The sequence below is a fragment of the Maniola jurtina genome, chromosome 1 (assembly GCF_905333055.1).
Source record: "Maniola jurtina chromosome 1, ilManJurt1.1, whole genome shotgun sequence".
In the NCBI taxonomy this organism is placed as follows: Eukaryota; Metazoa; Arthropoda; class Insecta; order Lepidoptera; family Nymphalidae; genus Maniola; species Maniola jurtina.
Window position 1 is genome coordinate 8,639,637 of NC_060029.1, and position 17,434 is coordinate 8,657,070.

Here is a 17,434-nt window from a genome sequence, read left to right on the forward strand (position 1 = left end):
GTAGCATGGTGCGGAAATGTGATAAAACCTGCTGAATTAAAAAATATCTTCAAAACAAGAATGCATTATAAGCATCTTCTAGGTAAACGCATCCCATCTTAGGCCACATTATCACTTTCTATCAGGTGTGATTGTGATCAAGCCTACAATGAATAAAAAAAAACATATTAGGTAACTATGTAGGGAAATATACTTAAAATGAAAACTTCTATTTATTTTTTATTTTATTTATATCATTGAATCAAAAGAATAAAAAGTTAATGAATTTTTACATAATATTAGTTAGTCTTATTACTGAGCTGAGACAGGTGGCACAGAATATTCTAACTAACCAAGTGAGTTTCAGAAAATTTGTAAGTGTCAAATCTTGCAAAATTTTTGCCAAAGCTACAGATAAAAACTGTCTATTTTTTTAAATCTACAACAAAGTAAGGGATGTAAACTGCTAAAATAGCAGGATCCTGTTAAGTCTTGTCACCCTGAACACAGAACAGAGGCCACAGACTAATAACTTTATTTTGAATAGGCTCGTACCATAGACTAAAAAAATTAATACAGATAGAAAGAAACACTGACATCATTAATGTCACCTAGGTATCTCATTTAAAAAAAAAATTGTACAGTGGATATGGGTAACTTTGAAAAAGCGTCAAATATTGTGAGTTAAAAATGAGTGGGTATTTAAAAATCACCTGCAGAAACTGATATATAAGTATGAAAAACAGTGTGTTTCCTTTTATCGAACGTATTGTAGACAGTATTGAAAAAAAAAAACACTTTTTTTAAATTCAAAAATTCAGTTGGTTCACGTTAGTTACTCTAACTTTGATTCTAAATTAATAATTACTTACCTACTCATTACTTCCATTTTGAATTATGTTTTTGTAAAAACGTTTTCTATTTGAAAATTGCCCGGGAGCTCTTTGAGTTTTGAAACAAAAACAGTATCCAATAAGTTTTATCAAGATCGGTTCAGCTGTTGAGCTTTGAGCCGTAAAACCTTAATAGACAGACAGAGCCATACGACTGTCATGTTTATTATATTACTATCTATGGATGGGTGGAAACTTTCAAGCTTCAACGTCACCAGCCCACTACTGAGAACGGGTCTCCTCTAAGGATGAGAGGAGTTAAGGACCTTAAATTGCGGCCCGTTGGCCATTACCAGGGTTTTAGTTTAGCTAATAGATATGTTAGTACTTACAACTAAGGGATAAATAAAACCACAAAACAAAACATCAAAATATATTTTATTTATTAATTTTCTTTAATACTTTTTAAAGGTAAAACGGCAGAACAATTTCATACGAAAACTAACAATTATTTTTACTTAGATACAGACCTCGGCATCGCCCCATCCCTTCGACTTAGAATGCTGAAAGTACATTACATAAAGGATGCCTTTATACCTAATGGGTAATGACTTACAGACAAGGAATATGGCCGGATTTTTCGAAATTCCCAAGGCAGTATAAGTAAAGCTTGCCGAGGGCTACACTTATGAAGTTGATATACTAATCGAGTTTACACTTTCCACGTATGGAAAACGTTGAGGTCTGTCATGAGTTACGAAAACATTTTGTACCTACTTACCTACTAAGTACTTATTTTTAACTTTTCAAGTTTTATTCAGCAAAATTCTTATTAGTATTCCTCATTATAGTTCCTAATCGTTTAATAAGATTTATTAGATGGTAGACCGAATGATTTACAAGTACCACGTAGTAATTATTATATTTTAATTAATTCAGACCTTGCTTGGCAAAAATCAGTTAAGTATATTTAAAAACATACGCGTATAACACGTCTACACCAAGGCATGGTCCAAAACATGTATAAGCACATTATAAGTACCTAGTTGTATTTTATAATAAGTACATTAGGTAGTATTGGACAGCTGGTGAGGCTGGTGCGCCTGGCGTTTATGTTGATTTACATTAGGTACATTACATTTTGTTCTCACAGCAGCAGCGGTGTGAATGCTCTTATTCGTTTTGAATCACGTCCACGAATTTGGACACCGCTCGATAATTTTTTTAAATAGGTAAACTGATTAAAAATCGAGCACATAAATTATTATATTTATAAATAGGTATTAGGACGTAGTAAGTAGGTAATATTATAAATTACTTATGTGCTAGGACAATGAATCGCAAGTACTACCTACCTACCTCTGGGTACCTACGTCCGAATTCAAATTCATTGTAGGTTAGCTTTAAAATAATAATTGTACTACTTATTTTACAGCACTTAGTATGGCTAAAATGCTTAGATCACCTAGGTACACAATAAGATCAAAACTGATATCTTCGTTACGCCCATGCCCATCGCAATAACAGGAGTATGAGGCAAACTGTTACAAAGAATGAGACCATCACACGTAGCGTTTTCTCGGACCTCTGATCTCGATCACTGATTCGAAGTCGCTCGATGAGGCCATTCTGGAACAAAACCATTTTCAATTTCGCTCATAAAGTGGCTCTTATATTATACCGCCGTCAAAACTTTACAGTAGAATTTTATCGCACATATACCTACGTGCTACGATGAAAAATTGTCCACCTGCATTTTATTACTATCGCACTAGTTGCAATACCACTCAACAGAACTCAGGGCTCCAATAATATACAATTCCTGTTCGACTTTAACAATTACCTGTATAATAAGACTCCATATTATAGGCAAAGCTTATTCGTATTTTAGAAAATTAGGAAATCGTATGCTTTTGTGTGTGACACGCATACGCTTAGCGGCACAGATAAATAATTAATAATAATTAAGTAAATAGACTGTGTGACTGGCGCAGTGCATAACTATGTTACCTTTAGATAAAACCACAGTTTAAAACTGAGGATAAAACACATTGTTCTACGAACATGTTAAAAAAAAATGGCGGGCCTAGTTAAGTATGAATGAAGTGTGTTTGTCTAGCTAGTATTACCTTTTTCCTGAAACATAAAAGAGATCCCACGGAATTAGAAAATCTATAAAGTCCACACAGCTCAGTCTCTGAATAAACAGCAAAATATCAGCTAATTTCTAAATAAACAGTAAAAGTTTCAAGCGTCTGGCTGCATTATGTGGCTAGTTTCTTATCTGCATTCCAACAGAGATTTCTGGACATTAAAATGAAATAATGCCCAAATAAGATGAGACAAGTTATGCTCGTAATTACACAAATATATAGGTAGGTTTAAATTGTTTTACTCGAGAATCCACTTAAAGGCTTAATCATCATTAGCGTTCTAGGTAAGCGATTGTACTTACCTAGGTACCTAATGTAGTATTTCAATAAAAACATTAATTTACAAGATTCTATGTCACAAGAATCAAGTTAGGTAGGTAACCATTTAACTTCTAGCCTAACCTACTAGCTTTATAATATACTTATGGATAAACACAAACAGTCCTAAATCTAGCAAATATGCCTATGGGTTGTTTTGCTAATCCAATAAAGCCGTGCCGCCAAGCGATTTAGCATTCAGGTATGAACCTTTCCAGGTTAGCCCGCTTCCATCTTAGACTGCATCATCACTTACCACCAGGTGAGATTGCAGTCAAGGGCTGGCTTGTATCTGAATAAAAATAAAAGAAAATTAAAGAATATATGGATCAAGATCTAAAGATCGTGAACCATATAACCATATAAAATAAGATCGTCGTAGGTACGTCGTACGACGATTGAGAGATAGTGAAAGAGAAAGAGAGGGGAAAAGAAATAGAGTGAGGGGGAAGAGAGAGGGGGGAAGAGAGAGGGGAGCGGGAGAGAGGGAGAGAGAAACATAAAATATTACCCATCCACCATTTGCAGCGATCCAGGAGCCTGTGTTTTCATGTAGAAGGTCCGCAATTGCAGCTGCAGGTGCCGCTACTAATTCAAGGGGTGGTTCCCCGTCCGCTGATTCGGCAGCTTCTTTGGCTAATGCTCCACAAATACAAAATACGGCCGCAATCTGCAAACATTATAAACCACCATTATAACCACAGTTTAGGAGTGAAACATCAATTTTTGTTTTCTAAACTGATAAAACTTATATGGCTCGACTCTAGCAAATGGACGGACAGATAGACAAATGGACAAAGTCGTCTAGTGTCGTCGTGTATCTATCAGTTTAGTTATATCACAGATCGTATCCGGAATGATCTAGAGTTCACTGTATGATTCAATCAAAATGTAATGTAATTTACAAAAGCTTTCACGACTCTCTGCAATGAATATAACAACCCAGAGAAAGAGAGATAGAGAGAGAAAGAGAGAAGAAATAAGTTAGTAGATAGAGAGAAAAGGAGAGCGAAAACTGATTAGTGAGAAGATCGAGATACCTTAGACCAGGTAACGTTAGCCCTGGTGATGCGTCGTGCCAATGCGAGTGTAAGTTCTGCCAGGGCTGTATCAGTTCGTAGCATGGCAGACGGGGCACGCGTGGCCTGTCGAGCAACATGCCTGAAGGCCTCGGGGCGTTTCCTCTCCAAAGCGGCGCACAACGCTCGCAGGGCAGCCAACACGCCAGTTTCCATATTGTTGATAGCTTCTTCTCCGCATTCGGTTTCAAGCATTGTTTGTAAACGTTTCATTACTATTTGCTGAAAGGATGGATGATTAAGATTCTGAAATATATGTCAGAAATCTCGTGTTTAATAGAGTTAAGTCTACACATATTTAAATAACTATAAATAAACTGATTTGAGGAATACCGCTTTACATCTCCGAGGAATTTCATCAAAAAATTCAACAAATTGATAACCCTCTTCTTAATCTTTAAAGTCGGTTTGTAGCAGTTTCAAAGGCATCCATAAGTTTGTAAATCTTTTATCATACAAATGAGCCTTTTGAGGACAGGCAGAATACCGACTCACACAAAATGATATACGATTACAAATTAACATATTACTAGAAAACGCTATCAGATGTATCTAGGTAAAGGATGGCGTCAGGTAAATTATAATTTCAAATTAGAGCACTGTCATATTGTAAGTGTTGTGTCTACGTGTGTTAGTTAATCACTATAGTCCATCTGGCCTTGTGGGGATTTCAGTATTTATTCTATTTTTACAGTCTTGTAGTTTTGTTCTAAAATACTAGATTTTAAAATGGAGTCATTCAAAGGGCGAATCAACGGCTCCTATGGTGCCGATATGTTCATGAGCGGCGGTAATCATATTTTACTATGGTAACCGGCCAGCTCATATTTTGCTCGCAATTTAAAGTATATTTAAAAAATATCTTAATCTTATTAGTGACTCAACTGTTACAATATGAATATAATAATATTATAATTTTAAATTTATAACAAGTTTAAGAGAATATTATATTTAATTTAACCTTAAAATGTTTTTTAGCTCCAAGCCCACGTCTCTGTATATATTAATGGGGCTGCTTTTTTGAATGTAATTATTTAAAAAAAATGAGGTAAATTTATCTCTGAACGTTTTGTGAATTACCTTTTTGGGGCAGGTTGGTGACCTTCGTATTTGAGTTTTAATATATTGCAGACAGAGAGCGCGGCCCTGTCGAACTATTTGCGGTTTGACGTCGGATGGAGTAGCGAGGCACCAGCCAATGGTGGCGGAGAATCGCCGCGACACTGCGGCAGCTGCGGCGCTCGAAACCATGGTGCTGAAGCGACGTTTGGTCCTATCGAAAGGAGATAGGGAGCGCGTCGGTGACGCACGGAGTAGATCTGCAGAAAATATTTGGTATACTAAAGTTATTGTGCTAGGCAGTACTACTACTCTAGTGGTATGCTAATGAAAATTGCAATTAATATTCATTCATCATCGTCGTCAACCGATAGATGTCCGTGAGTCTCTTTAAGAGACTTCCACACGCACAAGATCGCGGGTCTTGCGCCACCTGAATACATCGGCTTCCTGCGACTCGTTTCGTCTGCCCATCTAGTACCTTAAAGCCAATGTCACTCGGGATGATGTAAGGGTTCTGTCTGCATGTAAACTCATATACATGAACCAGAAAAAAAGTATGATATAACCTGAGGGTGTCGATAGTCCATCCACGGAAGCAGGGAGAGCGCTCAGGGGTGTGCTAAGTTTGCGTCGTGGGCGCAGCGGCGGCACGAACTCGTCATCTTCTTCTCCATCGGGTGGAATGACATGAATAGCAATGTTGTTGTTCTCTGTTGTCTTCTTGCCACTTGTTTGCCATCGTAAATCTGCTATAGGCCCTATCTGAAAAAAAAGGAGATACTAACTGACTAATGTAATAAGTAATGACGTACGTAAATAGTCCAACGCCGTAAATCGTTTACCGCCTCATATTATATAATTACGGCTCACAAACGCTAACGCACATGCGTTAGCTTTTGTGTGGCGTGTTTATAGAAAAAGGTCATAAGTGCGACTTGTTTTTGAGGCTATAACTTTGGGGAATTGCTACTCGAATTCTGAGGCCGACCGTACCTATCTACCTATAATTCAAATCAGCTGCTTGTATGAATTTAAAATTTGGTAAATAGCGGCTACCCAATTGCATGAGTGGTTTTCCGTTTGTGGCCGCGAATCATACAACTCAGTCGAAATATATCGATAATTCAAAATTATCGTTTTAATCGTTATGTACCTACTACGTATCTGCTGTGTGTCCTTAAACCACAAAATAAGCCTAAAATGGCATAATTTAAAATTTTGCATGTAGGTAGGTTAAAACTCTATACAGTACTAAGAAATCCCATCCAAAGCCAGTACGGGTCAGCTAGTTTACATAAATAAATACACTCTCACTCTGCGTCGTTACTCGTTACTCTTGTTGCTGGGGTTCGTGATCCTTTGCATTAATCATATAATTAAGTATGGGAATTTCCTTGGGATGATAATGCGATGGGCTTTGGGTGAGATCCTTCCGCATGCGACTCCACTTACGATTGTTGTCTGACTAGGTGATGCCCCCGATTTCGTCGGCATAGATTTAGGTTCTTTAAAAATGCCGTGGGGACTCTGATTTTTTGAGATAGTAAGTACTGGTCCACTACTGAGCATGGGTCTTCTCATAGAATTAGAAGGGTCGAGGCCATAGTCTGCTACGCTGACCCTATGCGGATTAATAGGTTTCACACGCATTTGAGAACATAATGGAGTTTCAGGCATACAGGTTTCCTTACGACGTTTTTTCATCGCTAGAGCTAGTGACGTTTAACTGCTAACGCAGTATAACTCCGAAAAGTTAAAGTAACACCTACCTACCTACTAAGTGTACACTTAATTACTGATTGTTAAAATTTGATGATAATAATTATACTCTTTAGGCTACAAACCTTAAGGACCTTAGGAATACTTACATTAGCAAAAGATCGAATGATTGCGGAGACTGCGTCAATTCCGGAGTTGCCTATTTCGTTTTACGCAAAGACATTTAAGTATATTATAGATACAGTTTTATACCAATGTCCTGAAGACCTTTCCTTTTTCCTTTCCGAAAAACATTTGTGGCCTCAGTGTAGGCTTCTTTTACGAAATTAGGTTCCCTGTTTCCCGTATAAATGACTCTCCCGTATTAATGTAGGGTAGGCCAAACAATCATTATGAATCAGACTAATTAATTTTATTATTATTATCAGCAGGCCTATTCCGTTGGCTATTTCATTGACTGTGTAATTAAGTTGTACAAGTCTACGAAAAGTGCTCAACAGAATAAACATAGTTCATATAGCTGTTACGGGCAATTTGATAAGTCCGGGCACTATTCATAATGACCGGTCTGTACTCATAATGCCCGACTCAATTGGAAACAGCAAGATTAATCACTTTTCCCGGCCATTGTGAATAATTCCACCCTATCTTGGGCAAAGTAATAAAATAGGTGAACTGTAGTGTTTTTGTTTATTAATGAATTTGAACTTACAAAAGTATCATGAAAAGTTAACAAAAAATAAACTATTGAACATAGTAGTTAAAAAATAAACAGTTAAAAATGTAATAACATCATTTGTTACCTACTTTTACTTTGACAAAACTAACCTAACCTAACCTAAGTTCAATTTATCATATTGCCCGGCTACACGTAGGGAATTATTCATACTACCCGGTCCAAGTGATAAATTCAGCTATCTCAAACACTGACTTATTACATGGACCACGGGCCGTCGGGCATTATTAATAATGGCCGGTCAAAGTGATAAATTAATCACTTTGCTCATCGCTCTTGGGCATTATTAATAATGGCCCAGTTAATCACGTTGCCCGTAACATAGGTACTATCTTTATTGTTGTCTATCACCAATATTCAGTGCTTATCTTGGTTGAAGTTTTTATTATGATTGTGCTCTTTTGTGCGGCACTTTTTCGACGACAGGGATGAATATGACCCTGCAACCCGCGACGGAGTTAGAAGTTAGGGCACTAATAATAATTAGTAAGTAGTTACTTAAAAATGTTAGATATTTGTTTGACACTCCGAAATGTAGTCTACTACTAACTTACATTATCAACGAAATGCAAAAAAGACCTGCTGAAACGAGCATTTCAATGTCCAGCAAACTAATTTCTTGCTATCTGCTCGTACTTTTCTATCAGTTGACTCATTATCTACATAAGGCAATTAACCGCCTAATCTTTGATGTACCTAATTACTCATGGAGCAACTGGTATACTTTAAAATTTTCCTTGCTGATATTTTTTCAGGGTAAGTAACTTATTAAAATTCAGTAGGTCTTAGAAGAACGAAGTCTAAATATCATTGTACAAACAGCGTAAAGACTCTATTCCAATTTTTAATGAATACGAAGTAGGGACAATTTTCGTCCTAAAGATAAATCTAGTGGGATTCCGCTGCAATGTGACTTATTATTGAAATAATTACTAGGCGAGCGTTAAATCTTCAAAAAAGAGCGACTATGCATCTTCTAGGCAGGCGCGCTCCACTTTGGGATGTATTATCACTACTATTTGGTGTGATTACCATCAAGAGCATGCCTATTCAGTCATGACCTAGTCTTCTTCTATCAAATCTACTAAAACTTCATATAATCAAGCGTTTTACCTTGAATACCGCTGAGTAGATTCTAACAATTTTCTTATAATACGTTTATAATAAGTTGATAACTAAGTAGTTGCATAAAATGATATTGTAATAGGTCAATTTAAATTGCGAAATGAGATAAAATAATAATCATACCCCCATAATAACTGGGTACTTTTGTGTTAGATGACTATAACAGTCTATATGATGACAGTACAGCCCTTAGGCAACTTGCAGGTAAACTGTTGGTCCATAATCCCACTGCCACCAGACGTTCCTTGTTTTCTGAGAAACAAAATGTGTGGGATAGAGTAGTGGTAGTGTGTAGTTTTTAACCGACTTCAAAAAAGGAGAAGGTTCTCAATTCATCAGAATCATTTTTTTTATGAATGTATATTTGCTAGTTTGTACTTCTCACCAATTTAAAGATCTCAGAAAATAAGGAACGTCTGGCGGCAGTGGGATCTTGCTCTATGTTGGCTATATAGATAAATATTTGTGGCTGAACTTGTTCTTATTAGATTGACTTCGTATTAGACGGCCAGTCGAACTTGTAAAGAGTTGCGATTGCTTCTGGAACTTTGTCCAAAGTACACACGGAAACTTTTGATCAAGTCCTACATTTTGATCAAAAGTCACAATGTTAAGTTCCACTAATTTAAACTATTGCAATATTAGTTTTCAATTAGAAATAAAATTGGAAAGTAAATGAAAAAGTAGTAGTAATTGAAAAGAAATCACGATTAATTAGGTAAGTATATTATGAGACAAGTCAGACAAAATACGCCCACAAAGTTATTGGGTTTCCGTATCCCAAGGGTGCCAACGAAAGCCTAAAAACACTGTGGGCGTTAATATTCGTCCGTCCGTTCGACCGTCTGTCTGTCAGTGGGTACCTCGTGAACCAATAGGTAGAGAGTTGAAAAAAAAAATTAAAAAGAAAAATACAATATTTTAAGTAGCTAAAAGATATATTATAGGTATAGGTATCTACTATAATATTGCTATAATAGTAGGACGTAACTATTTAATACCCATCTGTGGCAATCTTTACAGGTAGGAGAGCAGGATACTTGTTCAAGTATTTACAACATCCTGGAACATGTGGGTTGTTGATAGCTTTTTAAATAAATCAGCAGTGTAAAGCCGGCATTTTTTACGGAATTGATGGATTAGAGTTTTGGGTCATGCATTCGATCAATCACATGCCCATCTTTTTCAAAATTGGTTTTTAGTTCCTTGGTTACTCAAATATTTATCTGCTCTGCATAGTTTAATAATGTTGGATGTAACGGATTTATTATTATTGGTCCGTTTTCATTATTCACTGTTTTTGTAGCCTTATATATTATTTTTGTAGTCTTTCCGAAAATTTGTAGGGATCTGCAATATTAATTGCATACATATTTGTTTTTTTTTTAATTCAGATACAAGTCAGCCCTTGACTGCAATCTCACCTGGTGGTACCTAAATTTTAAGGTATAGAATAGAATAGAATTATATTTTATTAAACTACTTTAACTTCAAGAAGGCGTTTAAATAAGATAACTATTAGCCAAATATTGAATCGTCGATACCTAATGATCCAAAATAACAATAATAATTCAATCTATCTCTAATCATCTTATGATAAGTTATTTAGTAACGATATAATATTTTGTCAAAAATATTTATATACTTATTCAGAAATAAAAACGTTCTTAAGTTATCAACAGATTACAGAATAGACTGATTTATTACCGACCGAAATTGTAATTGAACTCTATAGGATCACTTTGATGTCTGTCTGTCTGTCTATCCGCCTTTCCATCTGTAGGGTCTGTAAAGAAAACCTATAGGGTACCTACTTCCCGTTGATCTAGCATGTTTTTTTTAATATAGGTAAGTTGGTACTAGTCTTCGGATAAAATAAATAATGTGCACAAATTGTATTGCTATTTCTAGTATTAACTTAAGTGCTTCACAAATTGGTCACGATTGTTAGAACGTCGCATCTTGGTACCTCTGCAGTTCTAACAATATGTGGCAACCGGAGACAATACAGCAGTATAATAATGACCAACGTCAAATAAATTTTAAAGCTTCGGTCAGATTAAATTAAATCTCGCGCGGGATACTGGAAGCAAATCAGTCGGCCCGATTGCGCTGACAAATTAACTTCTATCTACGAGTTTAATATTATAAACGTTTTTAAATTACGATCGAGTAGATGCATATAAATAAATTAATTGTTTACTTATGTAAAATTCGTGTCCCGTATCCCGCGCGGATTTCGGATTTAAATATAATAATATTTAAATAATAAAGGTAATTGAAAACCGAAAGGTCGACGGTTCAAACCCCGCCCGTTGCACTATTGTCGTACCTACTCCAGCACAAGCCTGACGCTTAGTTGGAGAGGAAAGGGGAATATTAGTCATTTAACATGGCTAATATTCTTTAAAAAAAAATATGTGTTAATTGTTGATTTTGATCTGTGAACTGCGTTACGGTGTCTATGCCATCCCTCGGCGTCTATCATCGAAATCTAGGGCGTACCTAAATGTGTATCTATCTACCAATGACGTTATTTCGGTTGGTTACCGAAGTTGGAGTTGACAATTAACTATTAGCTAATCTGTGGCTTAAAAGTTATTTATTGAACCTTTACCAGACGTACCTACTAGTGTTTAACTAAATTACTAAGCCACTGAGATACAAACTAATTAATAAGCCAGGAGCCTTTGGAGTTTGGGATTGGATTGACACGAAACTTTTGCAGTTTAAAAGTATTTATGATGCTCCATCTTTGATCGAATTCGGTCTACTACAACCCGTGACACAGCTTGAGCCGTATATGAGGGAAAGGTCAGTGGCAAAAGCTAAGACCTAACACGAAATTAAGTGACTTGACCTTAAATATTTGGCCAGGTTTCATTAGGCAGGCATATTGTTTCATCAATACCTATTGTGTTCAATTTATAAGGGATACAGACGACACGACACAGCTATCTCGTTAAAAATAATGCGAGGGTCCAGTATTCGATTTCATGAAACACAAATCGTTTACACTCATTACTCATTACATAAACTGGAAGTACCTAGGTACTTCCAGTACTTAGGTACCTATTTAGCGAGTAATAAAATCAGAAATCTTATTTTTACTGTGGTTTATAGCCTCTTGTAAACATGGATTGAAATTCCGGGGTAATAAACTAGCCTTTATATCCCATAGACATCTACCAGTAAAAAATCCGTCAATCAACTGTTTGAGAAATCAGACAAACATAAAATTCTCAAATTGGATTTTGTAATGCCTACGTAAAGGAAATAAGGTAGATATAAATCGCAGGCAAACATCCTAATTTTTATTATTTATAAAAAAAAGATTTTATAATAAGTAAAGATCTGTGATAATAATTTTTAAAATATATTACATCAATATTTAATATCACTTACCGAACCATATAAAATAAAACGTTGTAGTTCCGAATTGCGAAAATTTCTGTACAGTTTATGTCTATGGATATGGGAAAATAATTTCGGCCAATTCGATAGAATTTTGCATCTGCTCGATTCCATTACTGTACCATTTTTATTGAGTTTCATTTGTATCTACCTGTAACATTAGTTTCGAAATTGGTTCTGAAATGGAATATCTAATTTATAGGTAGATACTATTATATTATTACAGAGAACTTTAAGAAAAAACATATGTTTTGTTTATATGTAGTGCGTTTGTAAATACGAATAAGTAGGTAGGTAAGTATATTACTTATCTATTACCTCTACTTATTGATGATTGCTGTATCTATTGTATGTATATACCTTTCATTTGTGAATAAGATGATTCTAAATTGAATAGATATTATTGACTTTTATATTACAATTCATAAAAGTAAACATAATTTCTTAGAAAAATATGAAACTTCTTTTTATAACATTCCTTTAGAAATAACCATTTGATTTTCTTTTATGCCTTTGCGTTGAAATAAAGGAAAAATTGGGGATAGCAAGCATATTGATGCTAGGCCAAGTGTTCACAGTTAGTAGGTATGTGTAACTTGGTTCTTGGTGACGACCGTGGCCGCAGTCGCGTTGGTAATGTTAATCAACAGTTCAATGTTACTGATAACTGCAGCGCTACCAGAATACTTAATCAACTCTCAGAGCGAGAAAATTTTACCTTGTATAGGATTATTGGTTCACTGCTGAGGGCTTGGGGACATTGGTACTGTGACATTGTAGAGCGACTCTAATATGGTTGGTAGAGAAATTGAGGTCTATAACCTTCCCTATCAACGCCGGCCGCATCTAACGAATATGAGACAGTTTTTTTTTTCGAACAAAGTTTTGTATTTGTCTATGTCAAATTTACTATTTGGGAAAATTGGCTAGGCGACTAGGTGATCAGACGACCGTAGGTTTCCACAAGAAGCCGCTGAATTCAAGATCGGCGCGGCGCGGCGGTGCGTAAGATCATGTAGAAATCGTAGACATGATGGTAGATAGCTATCGGATGGTGATGATAGTAATAACTATTTGAGAACTTGAAAACTACAAAATGGTGAGTAGGTAGTCTTTCCATAATTCTACATTTTTTTAAATAAAATAAACCTACTACCTGCTATGAAATAAAATACATAGGACGTATTTGAAAAGAGTATTTGATCCACATTTTTTATTATTTCCATTAAATATCTGTACTTATTTTTTTATTCACTATAGGTGCGCGCTTGACCACGATCACACCTGATGTAAAGTGATGATCTGGCCTAAGATGGGACGCGTTTGCCTAGAAGGTACAAATTCACTCTTGTTTTAAAGATACCCAGATTATAATTGTAAGAAACCCTATAGATTATGACATCGCTGGGTTTTGGTAAAATTCGCTGGTCTTTTTCTAATGTATTTATATGAAACGCTGAAGCTTTCGTGCATGTACATCAAGTGTTTTGTTAGATAAGCGATATAAAAGCCACTCGAAATGTTACTGATAACGTATAATAGAGTAAAGCCAATAAACCGTGAAAAAAGAGTTCGTCCGGGTCGGTCTACGAAAAGTAGATATAGTGTCCAAAACAGGCAGACTAAATTATAAAAAATTTTCAAAAGAAAAATAAAACCGACTTCAAAAACCAAAAACACTAAAAAGTAGAAAATAATTTTTGTTTAGCTACACATGTAATGTACCTAGGTATGAAGTCGAGCGAGCATATTAAAACAAAATTAGAAATCCAAGAGTGAAGCTCGCCCGACTTCATACCTAGGTACATTACATGTGTAGCTAAACAAAAATTATTTTCTACTTTTTAGTGTTTTTGGTTTTTGAAGTCGGTTTTATTTTTCTTTTGAAAATTTTTTATTTCACAATTTTTAGTGGCCCCACTGTACTATAATATGCTATGCCCAGTTAAAACCCTACTGTTTACTAAGCTATTACAGTGATCGCGAGCAATTTGCTCTTATCCATTGAGGAGTTCTGTTCTCCATCTCCGAAGATATTCATCAGATCTTCACCAAATTTATATGGGACCACCTGCACAGTATACCCTTTCAAACAAAAAAAAAAATTTCCAAATCGGTCCAGGGGTCTTTGAGTAATCGGGGAACTAAAATAAAAAATAAAAAAAAAAAAAAGATCCCGACGAATTGAGAACCTCCTCCTTTTTGGAAGTCGGTTAAAAATGGAACAAAAGTTTTAATTAAAAAGTAAGATGAAAATGAATTTAACAGGAGCTCAAGTATAGGTACCTACACCGATAGGGGCAGAATAGAAAAACAAAATGGAATGAAACCTACCGAAATTTTTTACTTCGTCGCTCATTTGCATCGATGCGAAGAAACTCGCAGAAGAGTCATTCATATTTATTTTGTTTGAAAGACATAAGAACCTAAGCGAAAACGAATGCGTATCACTCACACAGATCCTGCAGTATAGACGGACACAAACTGCAAACCATATTAATTTGTTAAAGGAAGCTGCTTTGGACAGGTTATTACACTTGAGAAATCGCAAGCGATTGTAAAATGAAATCTAGCGCAGTCAAGTGTTAACTTGGCAGTTCTCAGGTAAGTAATTTCTAAGAGATCTAACTTTAATTATTATTATTGAATGTTTGTTGGAAAGCAATTGAAGACAATCGTGTAACTCAAATGTTATAATTGCGTAAGTTGTAAAGTACCTAGGGATCTTAACACAATTTCCGTACCTATATTATGGCGTTATGAGCAGGTTTTCTGGCGGATATAGGCATACCTACTTGTGTGATTTACGATTTAATATTATCTCAATGCGAAGGGTCGGCGCATAATTAGGTAGATACCTACTTTTAACTCAAATAAATTATTATGTAATTTTAGTAAAAATAATAAAATTTAAGTAGAAAGGGTCAGAAAATTATTCACGGTTCTAATTTCTAAATAAGGTCATGGCTCAGGAAGGACGTGGCTTAAAGAAGTGGCGAAGGTGTTGGTAGAAGGCAACTTCTACAGTTTACCTCACCTGTGCCGATACAAAATTAATGTCAAGTGCAGCGTTAATTTTAAACAGAGAAATGCATATTTACCTGCGTCCCCCATACTCTATATCTAAATCACATCTAAATGGAAGAGTCATGAGTAACGTGATTGCGCCATGTTTCAGAATTAGCTACGCTTATCTGAACCATATCCAATCAATTAGTTTTTAGAATTAAAAACTTAACTGAATGTGTAGAGGAATGTGTGCAAAATGAAAGTCAGACATTTTTAGGGTTCCGTAGTCAAATGGCAAAAAACGGCTTTACTTGTACATTCTAAAACTGATTTTTATTTATTTTTATGCATCATAGTTTTTGAATTATCGTGCCAAATGTCAAAAAAATACCCGAATACAGAACCCACGGTGCGCGAGTCTGAATCGCACTTGGCCCGTTTTTATGTATAGCACGAACATCACGGGATATCAACAACAAACTGCTTATGGAATGTGGTGCTCGGGGAGCAAAGCTGTTAATAGGCTAAAGGCAGAGAGTTGTCATACTACGAGTACTAGAGTTAGTAATATTCCACAAAAGAACTCAATTTCACTATAATGCTTCTTCTGCTTATTCTGCGTAGTGCACTGGAACTGGTTTACCTACTCCTGCTGCCTGTTATGTTAGCGAAAGAGAGGGATACTTAAAAATATTCATTACTAGCTGATGCCCGCGACTTCGTTCGCGTGGATGTAGGTTTTTAAATTCCCGTGGGAACTTTTTGATTTAGCCTATGTGCTAATCCAGGGTATAATCTATCTCCATTCTCAGCCCAATCCGTTCAGTAGTTTTTGCGTTAAGGAGTAACAAATATACACATTCACACACACACACACACACACACACACACACACACACACATACACACACACACACACACACACACACACACACACACACACACACACACACACACACACACACACACACACACACACACACACACACACACATACAAACTTTCTCCTTTATAATATTAGTGTGATACCTAGTTCCAAGCTCATCATCATCATCGTTAACCGATAGACGTGCACGTAGGACGTAGGACTCTTTAACGGACTTCCACAAGCCATGGTCTTGCGTAGCCTGAATCTAGAGGCTCCCTAGTCCCTACGGCTTGTTTTATGTCGTTTGTCTGGGGGTCTACCAACGCTGCGCTTTCCGGTGCGAGGTCACGATTTTAGCATCTCGGACAACAACATCACGGCACATAGATTCTTGGACTATATGTACTGTCGGCCTCAGAATTCGAGTAGCAATTCCCCGAAACTATTGCATCAAAAACCCGATGCATTTTTTCTATGAAAACGCTACACACACCTATAAACGTATGCAAACGCAGGTGCTAAACGACTTATGGGCTTTGACTGTACCTGTATAAATATTTAAAACATACATAATTTCGAAAGTTAGAGGTGCGTGTCCAGGATTGAACACTGGCCCGAATATGAGGCCAACATCTTAATCCACTAGGCTAGGCTATCACCTCTTATTTGCAAGCTAACGTTTTTCTAGTTATTATTAGGTTAGGTTCGTTCCTCCAGGTCAATTGAAGTCAATGGCTAAGGGCCTCTGCCCCGTTATTCGAGTATTACACGTCGTAAGCCGGCGCATCAGCGTGATAACAGTGTCTCTTCTAACGACCGAACTGAATTATCTCTAACGTGTACACTGTACTGCTTAAGTAGACCTTTGTACTTACACGTTAATGTGTATCATGTTTAAAAACGTAGTATCCTTTTATTTATAGGGTACTGCAGCTCAAAAGGAAAAAAGGTCCTTTGATAGGATCACTTCGTTGTCTATCTGGAGCCTGTCTGTCTGTCTATCTATCTATCTGCCTGTCTGTCGTGTATGTCAAGAAAATGGAATCAAAACCTCTAGGTTATTTCCCGTTGACTTCTTCTTTTTCTTTATAGTTATATTCCTCATTGCTGAGGATCATGAATTTCATGATCCATTCCAT

General features: G+C 36.2%; 1 protein-coding gene across 2 annotated transcripts in view; it reads right to left on the reverse strand.

The window, feature by feature from the left end:
- Positions 1–1,231: 1,231 nt before the first annotated feature.
- Positions 1,232–17,434, reverse strand: part of LOC123872837 (bcl-2-related ovarian killer protein homolog A-like) — a 33,891-nt gene continuing 17,688 nt past the window's right edge. Inside the window, exons 2-6 of one of the 2 annotated variants that reach the window (XM_045917444.1) lie at positions 5,991–6,186; positions 5,443–5,681; positions 4,324–4,608; positions 3,795–3,953; positions 1,232–2,441 (exon numbers count right to left, since the gene is read on the reverse strand). In XM_045917444.1, coding sequence (XP_045773400.1) covers positions 2,313–2,441; positions 3,795–3,953; positions 4,324–4,608; positions 5,443–5,613 — 744 coding nt within the window. In that variant the 5' untranslated portion in view covers positions 5,614–5,681; positions 5,991–6,186 and the 3' untranslated portion in view covers positions 1,232–2,312. The remainder of the gene's footprint in view (positions 2,442–3,794; positions 3,954–4,323; positions 4,609–5,442; positions 5,682–5,990; positions 6,187–17,434) is intronic. The other variant, XM_045917509.1, reaches the window with a different exon arrangement.